Consider the following 19878-nt stretch of genomic DNA (forward strand, 5'->3'; position numbering starts at 1 on the left):
TAATAGCCCCCTCTCTCCTTGTACTATAAGCATAGCTGGGAAGAAATACCTGGAAAAAAATAAAGAATGCTATCCGAAAAGCATATATGGAAACAGAGCAACAAGTTCCTACAAATCTTAAAATTGGGGAATCAAATTTGAATGTTATAGGCAAGTGTTTTCATTTTTGTGAGATTGAAACAGGTGTGAGAGTGAAATGGCCAAAGGACATGAAGCTGATGGATCCTACCACTTATTTGGGAGATGAATGTAGTATTTCTAAGATATGTGCCAAATTTTGTATTTTTGAAAGCTTTTATTAAAGACCATCTTGTTTTCTCAGTGTAATTCCTACTATCTCACTCATTCGCACACACGCACACACACACCACAAGTTGGGTGAAATAGTTATAGATTGCATGGTCTCACTAAAATAAATCACCAAATCAAGAAGTCTTACATAAATTCCATTAATCTGCCACAAAGAAAAAAAAACATCTTTACAGCCAAAAACACAGAAATAGACATACACACAATAGATATATTTATATATATGTATGTATATGCAGTCAGTTAAACCCATGAAATATAAAAAGACTTCACTGGGCATAAATATGATTCAATAAAAAAGTTTTTCCTTTTATGTGCATATAAATGCATTTTGGTTTGTACACACATCAAACTGACTTGAGCCAGAGACTAGGACTTGAAATCCTCAACTCTACAGCGAGACTCATTCCAGTCGGACAAAGTAGTGTGAGGATTGCAGCAACCATGAAGATCAATCAAGGAATTTGTTGTGCATCATTTAGGATACACAACAACGGTCCACAAACAACTTTCTACATTAGGAGGTGAGCAGAATGATGGTATTTTCTAGGCACCCAACAAAATCACATGTCATGTGATTTTTAAGTACACAGTAGTAAACACGCTAATATAGTGCATTTAAAGGAGACTTTGACTACAAGGGTGCAATAGTTCCAGTGTTTGAGAAAAGCACAGATAAAAAGGCAGCACCTCTACTACACCAGTGTGGGAGAAACAAAAAAAGAGGGAAATCCAGGACATTTAAGAGGCCATTGATGTTTCCCACAATGAGGGGCTGAATCAGAAGCCAAGAATAGAGAATATGCTGACCTCCAGATGTTACTAGGGTCTAACTCCATCATCCCTCACTACTAGATACACTGACGAGAGTTGATGGCGCTGCTGTCCAGGAACATCTGGAGGGGCACCCAGTCACCCAGCCCTGCTTTATCGTTTGAGTTATCCTGCACATGAGCAGCAGGTGCTTTAAGCAGACCCAAGGAGAGACTTATAGACGAGTAAAAAGAATATGATATTTTAAAGTAAGAGGAGTTTTTGCTGCACTGAGTAGTGTTTCAATAAGGCTTGAATTCAGTAAACACACATACAGTTTTCAAGTCAATGAAGAAAGGAAGGCAGAACTGAAATAAGATACAATGGTGTGTATCCCATATGTTCCAGGGTTCAGCTTAATTCTTGGGACTGGGAGAGTGCAAGAAGAAGACGACATATTCAGGCTATTCACAAGGTGTTCCAGGATGAAAAGCAGCCATGTTTGGCAATTCGGTCTTTCAGGTGTATGGTAAGCATCTAGAAGACAGGCAAGACAATAAGCAGATGAGCTGTGTGTTTAGAGATACCATTACTTCCTATTTTCAGTAGTGGAGCACATATATACACATCCCTTGATGATTGGACGCAAGAGATGAGGCGAAAGCATCACACACAGCCATATTCATACCAGACAGTCTGCTGATCGGCTTGAGAGTCAGGGGATGCTGGAGGGTTCTTGCAATTGACTCCTTTGTTTGCTTCATCAGTGACTCCTGTTGGAATGTTATTTTCTGGAGATCGGCTCTGGCCTTTGACAAAGGAGGCATCGCTTGGGCCTGGCACTTGGAGATTGCCCCGCTCTGTACTGCTGGAGACAACTCTGACTGGAGTCACTGTGGCTACTTCCCCGGACCGCAATGCCGGTTTGGTTTTGATTTTGGAAGTAGTGTATTGTGGAGGACAGTGAGGCTCCAACCCTGTCCTTGATCGTTCCTGCGGCTGAGAATTCAGATCGTCCTTAGAACTGGTGGGAGAGTAAGAAAATGAGGGAAACAAGAGTGATTTCTCATCTTTTGGAGGCGCTAGAGAGAGCCGCCTGACATCCAGCTGTCGACATCGAGAGTCAACATTTTGCAAAGAACCCACCACTTTTGCAGACTGTGGCCTCTCTCTCAAAGTGACCTGAGAGGCAGGCGCTAAAGGGACTTGGGGAGCCTGGCTGTCTGAGTCCTTGGTCATTTGGGTGTCTGCCGTGGAAGGCTTTGGCAGGCTGTCATAGCGCCTGTATACCTCTGGGCCAGAGGCTCTGAGGAGGTCTGCAGAAGCTAAGCTGAAGGTACGGTTGAGAGATGTGCTTTGCCTGCTTGCGGCACTGCACTGCTGGGGCTGGGGTCCTTGCTTGGGGATCCTGCTGGGTTGAGTGTGAGCTGCATGAGGAAGCTTGTAGGAGCCTGCACAGTTCGCCAAAAGCTCTGCTTCGGCTGGCCTGAGGTTTGGTTTGACATAGTGGCCAGGCCTAGCTGGCCTCCCATCTTCATCAGTGCCAGGCATCTTAACAGTTGGTGCAACATAGCTGGTAGGTGTCTTCGTTGTCTCCTTCCTATTTGCATGAGAAAACTGATTTCCAACAGGTGGGCGTTCATTTGCTTTTTTAAAATATTCACTTAGCAAGTCATCTTTACTGGATGTCTCCTAAGGAAGGAAGGAAGGAAAAAAAGGAAATAATCACAATCATGGGATGTGAAGTTAGTTAGATCACTATGAAAACAAGGATATGCACAAAAGCATCTATCAAAGATGTCCCGCAAAATCCTATGCTTTGAGTGATTTGCATGTAAACAAATATTAAAATGTAAAGGTATTACCATTTTATGTTAGGTTTGCTCTGCCCGAACAGAAAACAAGGAACCGACAAGGGACAGTCCAGAATGATAATTTAAAAGCAGTTCTAATGCACTCCCATTCTCAGGACTGCCTTCTGGAAAACATAGTCCAAAACAGTGTCTTTTTCTATAAGCACAAGGTAATTTCATACACTATTTTAAATAGTTTTGTGCATGAAAAATAATTTGTGTACTCTGAACCATCAGAAAGCAGAGATGTTAGTAAGTCAGCCAACCATGTGCACAATCAATTTCAAAATTACAGATAAGGGATGCTCAGCCCATATTGGTGCAAAATATAAACACTGGCTTCAGTGTTGAGAAATATGGTGTACATTAGCAGACTGCTGTCTGATTTTCTTAGTGTGCTGGTGCCCTCTGCATATAATTAAATTAACTTATGGGTATTAAAGCAGTCACTGAAAGCATAAATCAGACTTCTGTCATAAATGACTGTGCATTTCATTTAGGTAACTTTTAGGTAACTCAATGCTGAATATATTGTTTTTTTTAAAAAAGATAGAAAAGTGATTAATGACAATGTTGACTATGATGAGAGTTTCTGAAGCTTTACACAGATCATATGGATTGAACCCCACCCAGCTTTTAAGAGAGGGAGAAAAGAGAAAATGTTGGAAGTCAATTAAATCAGCCAATTGGAACAGAAAGTACAAACAAAATAGAACAAGATGCAAAACAAAACAAAACAAAAGCTCTATGGATGCAGAAGAGCGTCTATGCTCTTTGCAGTCACTAATTTACTTTTTAGTAAATATTTTCAAAAATCATGCCAGGAAAATAATAATAAATGCCATGTAGTATCTTTGTAGCTAGGATCCTGATAGCTCCGCTCTCATTTCATAATGATGAGCTTCTCATTTTATAAAGGTTGTAGGTCAATGCAAATGACAAACTTCATGAGATGGATATTATATTCCTGAAAGGCACTCAGATATTTGTCTCTAATCATACACTGCTGACAATTTAACAAATATTACTCCACTAGTTAGTAGACTGGTTCGTGTATGGAAAATGGACCAAATTTCTTCAGAAGTTGTGTATAAGGGGCAGGGATATGTTTGCTGAAATTATTCACTCATACATGGGAAAACCAATAATTTAATCAATTGTTTTCCTGCTGTGGAACATCTCTTCAAGCTGGCCAGTTTTTGGAGACATTCTCACGAGTGGAAAAGGTCTCCCTGTTAACTAAATTGTATAAATGTTTTTAAGCTGCTTTGAGTCCTACGGGGAGAAAGACAGAATATGAATTAAACAAGTAAAGTAACTTTCTCCTTGCATCTTTGAAGATGGCCATGTAATAACAATGTTGGGAAGCTAAGCAAAGATTGCTGATGGGTATAGCAGTTGTCAATGCTGATTGGCTTCCCTTCCCCTGCAATGTAGCACAGGTAGTTGGAAGGAGCCAACCAAGCCATTGAAAATCCTAGCCATGTAATGGTGGAGCTGAGCAAAGATTGTTGACAGATATAACCATTACTGACCCTCATCTTTCCCTCTATTTTTCTGTTCTCTCTATATGGTGGACAGAGGAAGGTTGGGGGAAAGCTTACAAAGGATCACAGAAGGCTAACACTGACAATCCTTGACAAGAGGCAACTGAGGGTCATCACCAACCATGTTCTGATGGCAGGAGCGTGATAACAGTAACATCTTCCAAAACCTCTAAAACACCTTTCTTGTGCACCAGATGTCAATGCAGTCATGGTAATGCAAAAAGCTGAGCACAATCATAGAGCTGGAAGAGACTTCATGGGCTGGATGGCCCATGGGGTCTCTTCCAACTCTATGATTCTATGATTCCTTGCTCAGCTTCTTCCCTGTCCATGACTGTTTAGGATGATATTGTTATTGTGCCCTTGCTATCAGAACGAACCTCAGTTGCCTCTTGTCCTCCCCCACTAGCCACTACCTGAGTTTGGATTGAGGAGCAGTCCTTGAGCCTACAGAAAGATGCAAGGATAAAAACCAAAAGCGGGGCTTCAATATTGTCCTCAGTGATGTTTCTAACACACAAGAACCCATTTACAGTCCTTTGAAATCCCCTGCTCTTCTTTTCATCCATACTAATATAATGCATTAATTTCCATTAATATTCTTCAGCATGAATTCTGCCACTAGATCCCCCCACACATTGTCAAAATGCTAATACAATTTTATTAGTATTTCTCTCCCCATAGGGAGAAGCTTGTTTCCTTACGTTTGCTGGAGACAGTTTGTTGCTTTCTTCAAGAAATTCTTCCAAGGTGACCATTTCACTGCCTGGAGAGGCAGGTCGATGCCTAACAGAACGTGCCTGGACTTGGTTACTTTTCTGAGGTATATCATATGACAAGAAGCCATTCCTGCTATGGGAAGCATTATGCTTAGTGTTGGACCCCGCAGCAGGTGAGGAGATGGGATAAAATGGACTGTCCCTAGAAGAGCCAGGTGTGTCTTTACTCATATCTTCACTGCTGAGACTCTCTGATCTGCCATGACCACAGTCAAATGATCCTGCATCGGAATAACAACCAAATTTATTCACTTTTTATTTTGTTTTATGAAGAAACTTTCCTTAAGAAGTAATAAAGCATCATTTCTAAAGACCAAGTGATACTCTGGGACAGATGGGACAGTAGGTAAATTAAACAAAAACACAAACTTCATGTGACAAAGAACAGTGTATCGTATGGGCCTTATCCAGTGGAATCACGATTTAGTGTAACCAACGCTGGAAAGCCAGCTGGGTGACCTTGGACAAGTGACTCTCTGAGCCTCAGAGGAAGGCCAAAGCAAACTCTCTCTGCCAGGAAAACAAATGTGATGTAATAATCCTAAATCATAAAGCCATGAGGAAAGGCAGGCAAGAAATAAAGTAATAGTCACAGATGTTAAAAGCACAGATGTTAAAAGCAGATGCCAAGCTACAACAGATAATTTTAATAAAGCTCTTACCTTTCAAGTTTCGAGGTGAGCTTCCAGTGGATATACTTTCACTATTCTCTAAACTGTTGGGTCTGGATTCTGGGGATTACAAAGAGAGGGGGCATTAAATAACCTAAAAGAAGTCAACCATCCAGACTGAATCATGTTAAGAAGAAAAAATCACTTTAGAAAAAAAGTGATTATAGAACAAATAACTTGCAGAAAGGGCTTTCCTGATGTCTTCGATCCCAAAGCAACCCAATGTACAAGGGTGAAAGGCAAACATGGGTAACAATAATTTACTTACTGTGTTGCTTGTTTGAAAGCTCTCCTTCGGGAAAGTTTTCACACAGATCACCATCCGAATTATAACCTGGTTGGAAGAATATAAGATTTTAGAAGGCAACCAGCGCAATGTAGAGGGCTACCCCTAGTCTTGGATTTTAAAATTATATTTCAAAAAATGCAATGAAGATAAACACTTTGAAATGCCTCCTGAACTTCCATTGGAGTGCAGAGGGTCTGCCATGATTTTGCCTCCAAGAAAGGGTTTTTTGTTTTTGTTTTTTGGATTGGGAAGGATACTGGAAAATTAGCCTGCAGAAGGTGGGTGGATGCTCTGAATTTAAGAAAATCTGAAATCATTTTTGAAAAAAAGAAATCAGGGGCCATTGGGTGCCACAAATGCCTTTCAGGGGCCACAAGCAACCTACATGCCACACTTTCCAAACCCTTGAGATGGCCATGAGATTCGACTGGTCCCGGTGAGGTTAGATGCGCCACATACCTTTGGGTCTGTTTTGTAGTCTAGATGTGGGAGTAGGAGCTGAAACAGCCAAGTAAGTAGCTGAAGCAGAGTAAGTCCTGGAACTTGGCTCCACATAACACTGCTTGATAGTAGAGTCTACTGCATTTCCAACATGGTCACTGCTGCCTCCATAATGAGAAGTTCTCTTCTGCTTTGAATCTATTAATGCAGAGTGGCAGGTGGAAAAACGAAGAGAGAAAGGCAATAAACTACCACAAAGCTGGGCTCAGATCCTTTCATTATCTTATAAATGCAGCAAGCAGACACAAAGCAATCAGATATAAGATGCATTTCTGTGCAAGCTGTTTCTTTAAGGTTTATCACCAAAGATTATATATATATATGGTTGTACCCAATTATGCGACAAAACCATGTAGTAGGTACAGCTAATGAAAGCTAGTAAAAGGAGACATTTCTATCATATATTGTGAAAAAGAAGGGCCATACAGAAACAATGGGTTGGGGAAAGACACTGAAATGCTTCGGAGACCCCCAGGCTTTGCTCATTTTACTTAAGAGTAAACCCAAGTGAAGGTTCATATTGTATATATAATACTTTCTTGATTGTAATCATAAAAGACAATTAAAATATGACATTAAACAAGCAGGATTTGCTCTATGGTGGATTGTACAAAATACAGCTCTAGTGAGAAAGCATGTTTTTAACATGGTATCATTGAAGCTGAGATTTTCACTTATAAATCGAAGCTGCTACTTAAACCATTAGTTGCAAAAGTTATTTGACATACTAATAAGGGAGAATTCATTAAATAATTCAGGGCTTTGAAAGCCTTAAGGCTCCCAAAGGAAAAACGGGGGAAATATGCAAATTCAGTATTTCAACATGAGCTTTGAAGAGAAGCAAGCTTTCGCATTTCAACTTGGTTTTTTAATGATTCTTCATTGACAAAGGCATTACATTCCTGAGAAACAAATAGGATGTGACACAAATAACAAATGGCTAGTGCAGACAACAGACTGAACAGATTAGTAGTAAAGACACAGATTAATTACAAAGCATATGAAGAAAAGGTGAGAAAAGAATCAGAGATTGTGCTGCTTATCAAAGATTATCTCTGTGTGAGTGTATGGTGCAATGGCAGAAGAGAAACTAGTATATCCTACCATGATAGAATGATATAATCTAGACAGGAAACTTTGCGGGACCTCATCTGTATCTAAGGTTAAAAGGTTGTGGAAATATCCACTCTGAACCCATTCCCTATTGAAGCTTTGATATTAGACAGCCAGGCTCTCTGTTGACCCAGGAAAATAAAATAATAATAATGTAGCATATATACTATTTCACTTAGCCAGGGAAAGAAAGGAAAAATCAAAGGGCAATTTAATAGCACTGCTTGTTGAGCACATTTTAAAGAATGGTCGTATTTTGAATTGCAAAATAGTTTTAACATTGCTGAGCGTAGAAGCAAAGTGGCTTGCTCGTTGCACAGTTGTGATAGTACTCTCACTGCTGAAATCAGAATACTGCACTTTTTATGACATTAGTCCAAAAGGCATTTTCTAACCATGAGACAGACAGATGAAGTACCCTATATACTCATGTCCAAGTCCAGAAACTTTAGTCAAGAATTAATGCAAAACACCTGGGATGACTTATCTATGGGTTGTTGTGAGTACCATACTTTAATTCTTGACAAACAAATAATAATTCCCTTCTCTGAGTGGAGTGGCAAAAGGCAAGAACTTAGTCCATCCTTAGAGAGCCTCAAACTCATACTGATCCTCCTACTTTCTCCACTGCAATGCTACTACTGGATATTTTGAATTCTTGGGTGGGAAAATGGAAGTGGTAATGGCCGGGGTGGCTGCCCCTCTAAGGTCCCATTCTGCACTGCCAGATAAAATCCAGATTATCTGCTTTGAACTGGATTATATTAGTCCACACTGCCATATAATCCAGTTCAAAGCGGATCATCTGGATTATAACTGGCAGTGTAGATGGGGCCTAAGGAAGCAGTGGTGCTTTCTATGCAGAATGACAGACTTATCCACGGGTTATATCAAAATCCATCATTTTGCCCCCAAAATCTGCCCTCAGATTATACATGAGGTTGATTTATACACAACTATACAAAGTAATATATATACGCTGCTTTGAGTCCCACTCTGGGAGAAAAGCGGGATAGAAATAAATAAATAAATAATCCAATGATAAAAGGATTAAGATGTCAAACTATCCTAAGCAAGGCGTATGTGCCTCTGCATCTTCATGCCTACATCACAACTTTATCAGAACTGAGTCAAAAGGGAAGAGAGTGTATTAGAAAACCTTAGCTGGCTGTAATGATTCCTTTAGACAGAACATGCAAATATTTTTCAGGAGGACGCATTGCCTGCAACATAGCAGCAACAGTTTGTTTTCACATTGGGACGGGACATGAGGCACAGCAGCAACAGCTAAACATCACTGAAGCACACAGCAAGTTCACTTACTTAAGATGTGCACCATCACCAATATTGTAAACAAATATGGGCCCTGATGACATGGGTCTCAATAAAGTGTACTTTTGCTCTGAAGAAATGTTCCCGATCACACAATAAAAAAGCCTTCATCTCAAGGGTAGGGGAAAATGTAGTTCATGTTGACTTGATCTGGTCTTGGATTTAGTTTGTGATCATAATATGATGAGTTGCTATACTTTTGTGTGTAGACAGTTTAAGGTCCAATTTTTTTATTAAAAAAACAAACAAACAGAAAAGCATAAAATAAGTGAGAAGAGAGGTGTTAGGGATCCCCCGATTCCGAGAAAGAAAGTGGTTCATTAGAAGAGGATGGGATGTCAGAAGACGACCAGAACCAGAGGCGATTAGAGAGAGACGGATGATTCGATGGAGACTTAGGAGACTTTTCTTTGGGCTTGCTGGTGCTTCTCAAAAAGGCAATCTTTTTGCGTTGAGCAGCTAATTGTTATCACCCAGAGATCCCGAAAAGAAGAAAAAAAGGTAACAGAAATAACTAAAATGCATTTCAAACATCTAAACATAAAAAGGGCTAATTGTTTCTACAGCAACTACTAAATTAGTTAAGGGATTAGATAAGAATAAAGCACAGCATCACCCTCTAGTGTGTATGATTAGAACAGACACTGTTTGTTCATAACATGTATTAGGCATCTTTATTATCCCTTCCCTCCATGACTATACTTTAAAAATGGGAATCTAAATGTACAATTCTTTATTAACAGTTTTCAGAAAATAAAAACAATTCACAGTATTCTGGGTTGAGATATGCTTGTTTTCATCAATTTACTATATTCTGCAACGCTTTCAAACAAAAACATTATGTTAATTAAAAATAGATTGTAATTACTGTAAGATGGGGATATTTTACAGTGTGTTAGGGATGTTCTACCTGGGAAGCACTCTGTGTAGAGATTAAGATAAAATCCAGATTAATCAAATACATGAATTGTATTTGGATTCCAAGATAAGGTTTGCTAAAACTTTGCCCTTATGCAGGAAGCTGGTGCATATTGCCCAATTACTCTCAAGTTTCTTCTCCTGGTACCAAGAAATGATAAAAAGATCACAGAGCTTCTGTCCTTTGTGTATTATGCCATCTGAACTGGGGGTACTAGCTATTTTTTCCACCAGGATCAAAAGCCACAACCTGGTTATGTCTTTGTTTTTGTTGTTGTTGTTGTTGTTGTTGTTGTTTTGGGGGGGGGGGGGAGAAACAAGCCGGAGTCCCCAGTTCAGTCTTGAAAATATACCATAGACCACTGCTTGCATAAGTCTTTGTTTGCAGAAGAAACCAAGCAGGAGTGATTAGGGAGCATGCATAGGGATGATCTTCAGAAACAGTAAGTCAAGATTCTCCAGCACATTGGTTTATTGTTGCTGCCCAATATGGCAATTCTCCCTGTCGTGTACACAATTTTATTCATTTTAGGAATTTGTGTATTTTCAAATAATGTATAAGGACAATATACAAATCAAATGATAAAAACATATCAATACAGAAATACAATCAAAAAGAGTACTGTATGAAACAGCTTTTTTACATGAGCAGAGAGCCAGTTTATGCAAGGGAAATGGATTGTCCCTTTTGGATTGTAGGATCATAACAAGAGTCTACATGATGTTTTCATACCAGATTCTTCTAAGAATGGTGTAAATTATGAGGCTGTTCTAGGCGGTATAGAAACTCCAGGTTATGAGACCCAATCTAGCCCTCTGGGGGTCCCCAGATGAACAGAGTTTTGTATGACTTTGTTCAATTCTAAAAGTTGAAATGTCTTTCCCATGGCTCAGAAACTGAAAGATATAACTAAAAACCTATAATATACTGATATTTTAGTCCTAGACTGTTGTCTTTGGCCCTGCCTATTACTGGAACACAGACCCTGTAAACTTCTCTGATGTTGAACCTGGCCCTTGAGTTCACGCAGATGAGCATTTCTCTTTCTGCTTTTCAAGCAGAAAAGGAGGAGAGAACAGAAATACAAGATCTCCTATTTTCAGCCAAGGTGGGCTCATGCCAACAAGGCTTTGGATCTGTCAGAGGCTCCAGACTTGGGGCTGAAGGAGAAGTTGAATGGAGTTCACTGAAATCATATGTAGGATTGATCAACTTCTAGAAATGATTCACAGATGTTTCACTATACACTTCAATTTTATTGCTGCATTTCAATCAACATATAGGCAGTCCCCAAGTTACGAGTAAGATAGGTTCTGATGTAAGTTGGAACAGGTACATTTTAAAGTATAACTCCAGCCATATGTATACAGATATTAGCTTAGGATAGCATAGGGAACGGTCAACACCCCTGAGGTGTTTGTTTTGCTGCCCCTGATTAGAAGATTTCACCTTTCTTTCTGTCCCTGTGATCATTGGATTTTGAAAAATGTACCTAGTTGTGGAAACAAGGATTAGTGGTAAAGCTTCAATTGAGACACCCTTTCCTCATGATAAATCTTCCAGGAGTAAATTTCCCTTCCTGTTTCATTCCCCCCCCCCCCCCCAAAAATTCTTAACTATGAATCATGTGTAAGTCAGATGTCTGCAACTTGCCTATAATTATTTTTAAACTTCAAATTAGTTTTACCTCTCTTTATATTAAATACCAGTTTTAAGTATATCCTACTCCTAAATGTTTGATTGAGATAAATAACATAAAAACACTGTTTGAAAGAGATTCACTTGCAATACGATTCTGAATTTGTATTGCTTTTTTCCCACTTGCTCCCTCTGCTGTTACCAACTTAGATCAGAGAAGATCAAACTGCAAAAAGTAGCATATTATGTGGGTTTCTAGATCAGTGGTTCTCAACCTGTGGGCGCCCAAGTGTTTTGGCCTTCCACTCTCAGAAATCCTAACAGCTGGTAAACTGGCTGGGCTTTCTGGGAGTTGTAAGCTAAAACACCTGGGGACCCACAAGTTGAGATCTAGATGAACCTAAGATTAGTTTTCATTGTGGGAAGCTCCCATAAAGTACCAACTATTTAAATCAACTCACAGAGAAACAGGCTTATTAGGCAAAATATAGCACATGTAAAAATTTGAGAGAAGTAGTATCTAAAATTAGAACTTCATATACGTAATGTATCATACATGCCTGCTAGACTATATGACAACAATACAATTAAACAGTCCAGTAATTAATATATTAATGTATAAAGTATCTTTTGTCATCACAGCAAAAAAGTTTAAAGTAAAAGAAAATCTTTACACAATGAACAATTTTGCCTAATGTTAGAGACAAAAGAAAAATCCTCAAAATCCCCCAACTGTGCTTTATGGGATCATCGAGAATTTTTGCAAAGACATCCCCCAGAACTGTTTTTGTTGCTAAAGAAGCCTTTAAAAGAAGTTTTGAGTCCAATATTGGGAAAAAAAACCATGCACCTAACACAGCTGAGAGTGGACATAAACATAATAAAATTGCCACTACATCCCGTAGAGCAGGCATCCTCTTATTCTGGTCCTCCAGCTGTTTGGGTCTCCAACTCCCAGAAGCCTTATCTAGCTTGTTCAATGGTCAGGAATTCCAAGAGTTAGAAGCCCAAACAGATGGATGCCAGAGTTTGAGAATGCCTGCTTTGGAGGAAATGAATCTAAACCAGTGGTTCTCAACTAGTGGTCCCCAGATGTTTTGGCCTTCAACTCCAAGAAATCCTAACAGCTGGTAAACTGACTGGGATTTCTGGGAGTTTTAGGCCAAAACACCTGGGGACCCACAAGTTGAGAACTACTGATCTAGACTGTAAGCTAGATAAAGCCCCACAGCAGTGTTTCTGTTCTCCGCCACCCCCAAATGATCCAAAATGATTATTTGAGAAAACATTCCCAAAAAGAACTGAGAAAGACTTTTTTTTTTTAAAAAAAGGAGGTAAGCAGGAAGTGATTTCCTGTTATTAAAAATGTTTAAATGGCACAATGAAAGCACTCCCAACATCCCCAGAGGGCATTTTGGGTATTCTAGGGAGATGTACATTTCACTTCCTGAGTTGAAGGGTTTACCCCGTCTCATGGGAGGGCCAATCCTATTCCTGACTGTTGAATATGCAGCAAATTCTCAATTCCATATTCCCCACAAAGAAAAACTGTTTGAGCTTCCAAAATGGGGAGAAGGTGGATCACACCACTAGTAAGCATACCTAGCATACAGTAATCTAACACGAAATGTTTGCTGTACTTTGACCCATCGGCTATTCAGTAGAGCACTGCCTACCTTTGCTCAGAGGTCCACTGTTTTGTTCTCTCTCTTCCATGGAGCTGGAATCTACAGATGTGTTCTCCAGGCTCTCCTGCTGCTTGGGAAGCTGTGTGGGAGGCGGAGATCCTGCTGTCTCTGTGCTGTCCGAGTGCCACGGAGGGCTCTCTGCTGAAGATTTCAATCTCTCTCTTGTTGTCTCTTTCTTTGGTTTTATAAGTTTAACCAAGGCTTTGGCTCCGATCCAGTGGTTTTTCCTATTATTGGTGAATTTTACCAAGAGAACAATCAGCAATTTAACTCTGTAAAGCTTTTAAAAAGCATATTGAATGTTTTCTAAACATTCTAGTTTTTCACCAACAAACAATATCTAAAACAGATGAAGCATAATGGAGGTAACACATTGGGAGTTTTATGATTCAGTAGAAGTCAGAGAATATTGCACTCCTTCCATCGTGTTTGCTAAGATTCAAATTATGAGATTTTCCACTATCTATAGGGGGGAGTGTAAGTGTCTAGATGTTTCCGGACTAGAACTTGCATCAGCCTTCACCACAGATGTTTATACCTTGCATAGTTGTGTCACAACTATGATGCTCAGGGCTGATAAAAGGTGCAGTGTGATATTTGGAGGGTCACTTATTTCTCATTCTTCAACTGTAATTTCCCATTTTATACACATTTGTAAATATGTTTAATAATGCTGGAAAAGGACACAATATTAAATCATAGTTCTATATCCTGGCTTATCCAAAGCCATTAACCACAGTTTCCCGATGTGTATGTAACAGGAAAATATAGCTAATGGAGGAACTCCTGTTCTTTTCAGCTGTTTGAAAGCAGAAAATAAGCAACTACAACCATGGGTTATTCTATTTTAAATTTTGTATATTGTATATTATAACTGTTTTAACTGTTTTAATGTTTATTTTACTGTACTATGGTGTATTGGCATAAATTGCCAGCCTGTAAGCCACCCTGAGTCCCCTTGGGTGAGAAGGGCGGGGTAGAAATGATATAAATAAATAAATAAATTCTGGCTTACTTCCCAAGTTTCAATAAAATTTCATCTGTTTGATAAAGAGAATGTGGTCAATTACAACCTTTTTCTTACAGAGGGAATGTATGCAAGTTATTTTCACACAGAACTAATTTTTACATGTGTAATTTTATTTTGCAAAACTTACTTTTTTGGAGCTGGATCATAAAACTTATACTGATCCATTATTTTCTCCTCCAATTTTTCTTTGTGTCTCCTTAAGGCATTTAGCTTATCACTGTTGAAAACAAAAGCAGAGGAAAAATAAATTGAAGGATGCTATTGCCTAGAAATGGTTGTAATTAACTAATTTGAACTTGCAGAATTTTCTAGAAAAAAAGCCAGCATTCCTGAAAGAAAAACTTGGTGTAATGAAGATTTTTTTCTGAGGTCACATCCATAACATAGCAAATGTAATCAACAGTAAGCTTTATAGCAGTTTTGATTGATAGGATAGCTACCAAGCTATTTTATTACACAGATTAAAAAGGGAAGAAATGTAAATAACAATTCTAAAAGGCTTCAGTCATTGCAACATGTGGCTTGTTTGTTTCTGAGATCCATTCAGACAGATGGATGAAATCAACATCAGTGTCCTGTTTGACCAGAATCCAAGAGTCCAAAGTCTAGTCCAGGAAACATCACGGATTGACAAGAATTTTTGGTTTGAAACTTATTGTGCGCAAAATCAATATGTAAATGTTTTGCACAGAAAAAAATTCTGTCAGGAAGTAAGTTCTTTTGTGAAGACAATAATATTCCTGGGTGCCGCAGCAGTGCTGCGGAGTTCGAAGAGGCACAAATGGAGGGCTTAAAGGAGAAACGTGCCAAGAGGAAGGAGCGTCAAGCCAACCCTGACCGAGACCGCCTTCCACCTGGAAACCGATGTCCTCATTGTGGGAGAACATGCAGATCAAGAATAGATCTCTTCAGTCACCTGCGGACACACACCCAAGACACCGGAAACGGAGGACCATCATCCTCGACCTACGAGGGATCGCCTAAGTAAGTAAGTAGTAAAGTAATATTCCTGGGTAAAAATATTACTTTTGTGCCATTTTTTATACAAACCATCTACACGCAAAGTTTGTGCAGAATAATTTATGTGCAGAAAGCAGCTTTTTCCACATAGGAAATAGTATTTCTGCATCTAAATTATTTCATTAGACTGAATCTACAGAACACCTTGTATGTTTGAACCTACAGAATGCCTTGTGTACTTAAGCTGTGCAAAGCAATCAAATAGTTTATCAGAAAACATTCTGAATTGCCTTTTAACCAGCTCAATACAATGCAATTAAAGCAGAGATCTACTGAGGTTTTCCTGTTTTCTCAATCCTGTTATTTAATTATTCATCACAATGATAGCAAAATAAACAAGTAAAGAAAGGGCTTATCTTACATATATTGCTTCTGTTCCTCATGATACTGCTCCTTGTTCTCCATGTTCTGCTCCAGTAACATTTGGTTCCGCTGACTCAACATCTGGATTTGACTTAGGAGGTGGTGATTCTCTTCCTCTAAGTTTCCTTTCAGTCGAGCAAGCAGCTATTCAACAGACATGCCACAGATGAATTTCTTGGCCTACACAATCTAACAGGCCAACAGAAGACACCAAGCCAGGCACCAGCTGTGCATCAGACTGGCTGCTGGTCTACTGAATGCCAAACCCATTATCAAGAGCCATACCCACATCAGATGTGCAAGCATCATGATGTCCAGCTGAAATCAAATCAGAATGACACTAGACATAATGGATGCCATGGCCAAACTTGAGTGGTGCTGAAGTTCTGCACAACACAGAGTAACGAAACTCAGAAGACAAATGGATATTGAATGTTTATCCTGCCTGAGTTCTCCCAAGAAATACAGTCGGTAAGATCACCATTCTGCTGAAAATTGGTTGGGGCAAGTGAAGGCAACTTTCTATTTCCACTCTGCTTTAAACTCTTTCCCCATATATCATATCTGTCCTTGAAAAACATGTGTTTAAGGAAACTAAATACTAAATTATGCTCAGTGGGGGGTATTTTTGGTGAAAGTAACGTATCTCAAACATACAGATAGCCACCTGCATAGATCTCACCTCACAGTGGTTGTCCAGCTTGGTCAAAGAAATATCCATGGCTTGGTGCTGTTCCTTCAGTTCATCATAGCGAGCTTGCCAACGGTTCAGTTCCAGCTGTGAGTTATTTAAGGAAGTTTTCAACTCCTTAGTATGGCAATGAAGTCCTTCATATTCAGCCTTGAGCTTGTTGTGTAAAAAATTCACCCTGGAATGAGGAAAGTGAAGCACCTTACTCCTTCTGCCATCACATCTCCAAAAACAATGTTTTGTACAACAGAGTGGCAATTGTAAGATTTCAATCTGCAATAATTACAGTAATTAAATCTTGGCCTTTATAAAACAACAATAAACTACATTTTTTTCACAGAGGAGTGCCACAAAAATGGTTATCAGCAGTGTTAAACAAGGGGGCAAATATTTTTGTCCCCCTATCCCCAAGTCAGAATCTAACTTAATCCTACTCCATTTAGCATACTACATGCTCTTACCTTTCCACATAAAAAAGGATTGCAGTGGTGTTCTTAAATCCTTAAGAAAATCCTTAAATACATTTCTGTAAACTTCCTAGCACCCTGAATGTTGCAGAACAGTTCAAATATTTACAATTTTCCAAGATGAACAAGTAACTTTTCAAGAGGGTGCAATCCTATTGAAAACATATCTGTGTAGAGTACAAGAACATATCTGTGTAGGGCACTGTTATTGAAAGACCCCTCAAATGCCCTTTTATTTTTTAATCAATTTGTTTTGGATTTACATATATGTATTTTGAGTTTGTATTGTCCTAGGTTCGAACGGCACTGAATTATTACCAGGTGTTAGATGTCTGAGTCCCTCAATGAGGAAGAGAGGCCAAGGCATAAAACAAAGTAAATAAACAAATAAACAAATAAGACAGAATGCATTGCTGGAACACAATGAAAACCCAGAATCCTGCATGATCACTTGTGCATTCCACTACATGTGAGTAACTATACCTAGGTAGAGATAACCAATCTGGGTACAGTGTACATGCACTGAATGTCATGCGTGAACAATTCTGTGTATAGATCAATAATCCACGTATACATGTACAAAGACCATACCTGTGACATGGGAATGTAACAGAGGAGCACATTCATTGTAAAGGCAATGTGTTAGCATCTATGTAAAAATAAATATGCCTTAGTGATGTGTGAATTAAAAAATCAATTATCATCTCTACATGAGTGTAATATTTAATTGTCGTAATACTGGAAAGAAGAAAAAGAGGAAAGTAGCCTGTAGAATAAAGATTCAAAACTGAGGAATTAAATTATGATATTGTGGCTGCCAAGCCATATATAACCAAGGACACTAGGAACAAAAGGCTAGTGTTCCAGCACTACGTACCTGAAGCCCACAAAAGCTCCAAGGCCTCTTAAAACAATTTACAAAAAGAAACAATTTTAACCTGCATTTGTCAAAACTGTTGAAAAGTGACAAGGTTTTCATCCCACAAGACTTTGACATAACTTAAAAATTAGTTCAACACCCCCCCCCCCCACGGCGAACAAACTAGAATTGACATCACTGATTTCCTATTTCAACATTTGCTGATGTGCCTGGGGGAGAGGGAGCATCACCGACAGGTTTTTTTAAGTAATTGGGGAACTTCAGGGATTAAAGACCATTTAGGATGTTTTGGAGGGCAATTTTTTAAAACAGGTCTGTAGTCCCCTGGATGGGGGGCAGTGGAGAAATGTGTCCTTTCTTCTCCTCAGTTGGCCATCCCTCATACAAAGGATGGTTAACAACTTTGGGAAATGTTGGAATCACAGCATCAACCTCAGCGTCACAAAGGGTGTGTGTGTGATCATTTCCAAAGATAGGTACCTTTCTACTTCTTCTCTCAGCTTCTGGTTCTCTGCTATCACTATACTGCTTGCTCTCTTCTCCTGCTGAAGAACATCTTTTTCTGCTTTTAAATCCATCTCCAGCTCTTCTAGTTTGGCTTTGTGTTGCACCAAACTATTATATCTGAAATTAAGGAATGAGAATGCATGCTATGTTGCTATAAAAACATACTATCATGATTTTGGATCACATGAATGGAATAAAACCCAGCCAAAACTAAGGATGTTTAAGCACATAGTTTATTCGCCCCTCGGAAAGCTCATATGAATTCCTTCATCTTTGGAGTATGAGCAAAGTGCAAGTCACATGCAGAAATTTCACCCAAGAGATCCCAGCACCCAGACAATTATTTTTACAATTTATTTTCACTAGAACTATGTCTATTGGGGAGAGTCTTGAAGGTTGTTTGACCTTCCTAGGCCATCACAGGGTAAGTAGGGGCCTGTTCAATGGGGTGGGGGGCTGGCCTTTTTGTTCCTGCACACATAAACATATATTTATTTTTAAAGCATTTCAATATGCCTCTTCAACCTCCAGAACTTGTTACTTCTTCTTTAAAGTTATGATTGACTTCCAATCTAAGTTTTTAGAGAATACGTTGAACCATCTCTTTACACTGTTCTCTGAAATTACTCAGGATATTATTGTGGAGATGATAACACTATGTAACACAATTTTTGTTCCTAGGTTATAAATGTCATTTTCTAATTGATTCTATCATAAAAATATGGGAAAAGTTTACTAAACTGCAAAAACATTGGTTTTGTAGGACATCCTACAGCACATTTTGCCATAGTTTTCCAATGAATATCTCACAGAGTCTCAACCAAATCAAAAAAGTTTGTGAAAGCCACAAAAACAAAGTTTTTGAAGTATAACAATAACTTTTCAAAGTAAGTACCACACAACTAAATAGGAAATAACACTTTCAAATCAGAAACTTTTTTAAATTTTATTTTTTTTGTGTGTGTCAGGACTGATTTGAGAAACTGCAAGTCGCTTCTGGTGTGAGAGAATTGGCCATCTGCAAGGATGTTGCCTAGGGACGCTTGGTTGTTTGATGTTTTACCATCCTTGTGGGAGGCTTCTCTCATGTCCCCACATGGAGCTGGAGCTGACAGAGGAAGCTCATCCGCACTCTCCCCAGATTGGATTCGAACCTTCAGTTCAGCAACCCAACCTTCAAGTCAGCAGTCTACCGGCACAAGGGTTTAACCCATTGCACCACCAGGGGTTACATAATGTAATTTAAAAGAGTTTTATTATTGTTCCATAGTCTTGTCAATACATCTGCCTTAAATCAGGATGGTTTATATAGTAATCAACAGCTTTTCTCTGCGCCATGATTCCCAAATTCTAGTCATCCAGGTGTTCCAACGCCTTGGACTTCAACTTCTGGAAGACTCAACTGTTTTGGCCAATTATAAGGAATTTTAGGAGCTGAAATCCAACATACAGTAGAGTCTCACTTATCCAAGACTCGCTTATCCAAGGTTCTGGATTATCCAAGGCATTTTTGTAGTCAATGTTTTCA

General features: G+C 39.0%; 1 protein-coding gene across 2 annotated transcripts in view; it reads right to left on the reverse strand.

Annotated features, from left to right (window-relative positions):
* Positions 1-275: 275 nt before the first annotated feature.
* ccdc88c (coiled-coil domain containing 88C) overlaps positions 276-19878 on the reverse strand; it is a 127332-nt gene continuing 107729 nt past the window's right edge. The window contains exons 21-30 of one of the 2 annotated variants that reach the window (XM_062968409.1): positions 18324-18467; positions 16488-16674; positions 15804-15949; positions 14550-14639; positions 13381-13619; positions 6661-6840; positions 6181-6246; positions 5904-5972; positions 5167-5462; positions 276-2754 (exon numbers count right to left, since the gene is read on the reverse strand). In XM_062968409.1, coding sequence (XP_062824479.1) covers positions 1729-2754; positions 5167-5462; positions 5904-5972; positions 6181-6246; positions 6661-6840; positions 13381-13619; positions 14550-14639; positions 15804-15949; positions 16488-16674; positions 18324-18467 — 2443 coding nt within the window. In that variant the 3' untranslated portion in view covers positions 276-1728. Of the gene's footprint in view, positions 2755-5166; positions 5463-5903; positions 5973-6180; positions 6247-6660; positions 6841-6872; positions 9607-13380; positions 13620-14549; positions 14640-15803; positions 15950-16487; positions 16675-18323; positions 18468-19878 lie in introns of those variants that run through there. The other variant, XM_062968410.1, reaches the window with a different exon arrangement.

The sequence above is a fragment of the Anolis carolinensis genome, chromosome 1, assembly GCF_035594765.1.
Source record: "Anolis carolinensis isolate JA03-04 chromosome 1, rAnoCar3.1.pri, whole genome shotgun sequence".
Lineage (NCBI taxonomy): Eukaryota > Metazoa > Chordata > Lepidosauria > Squamata > Dactyloidae > Anolis > Anolis carolinensis.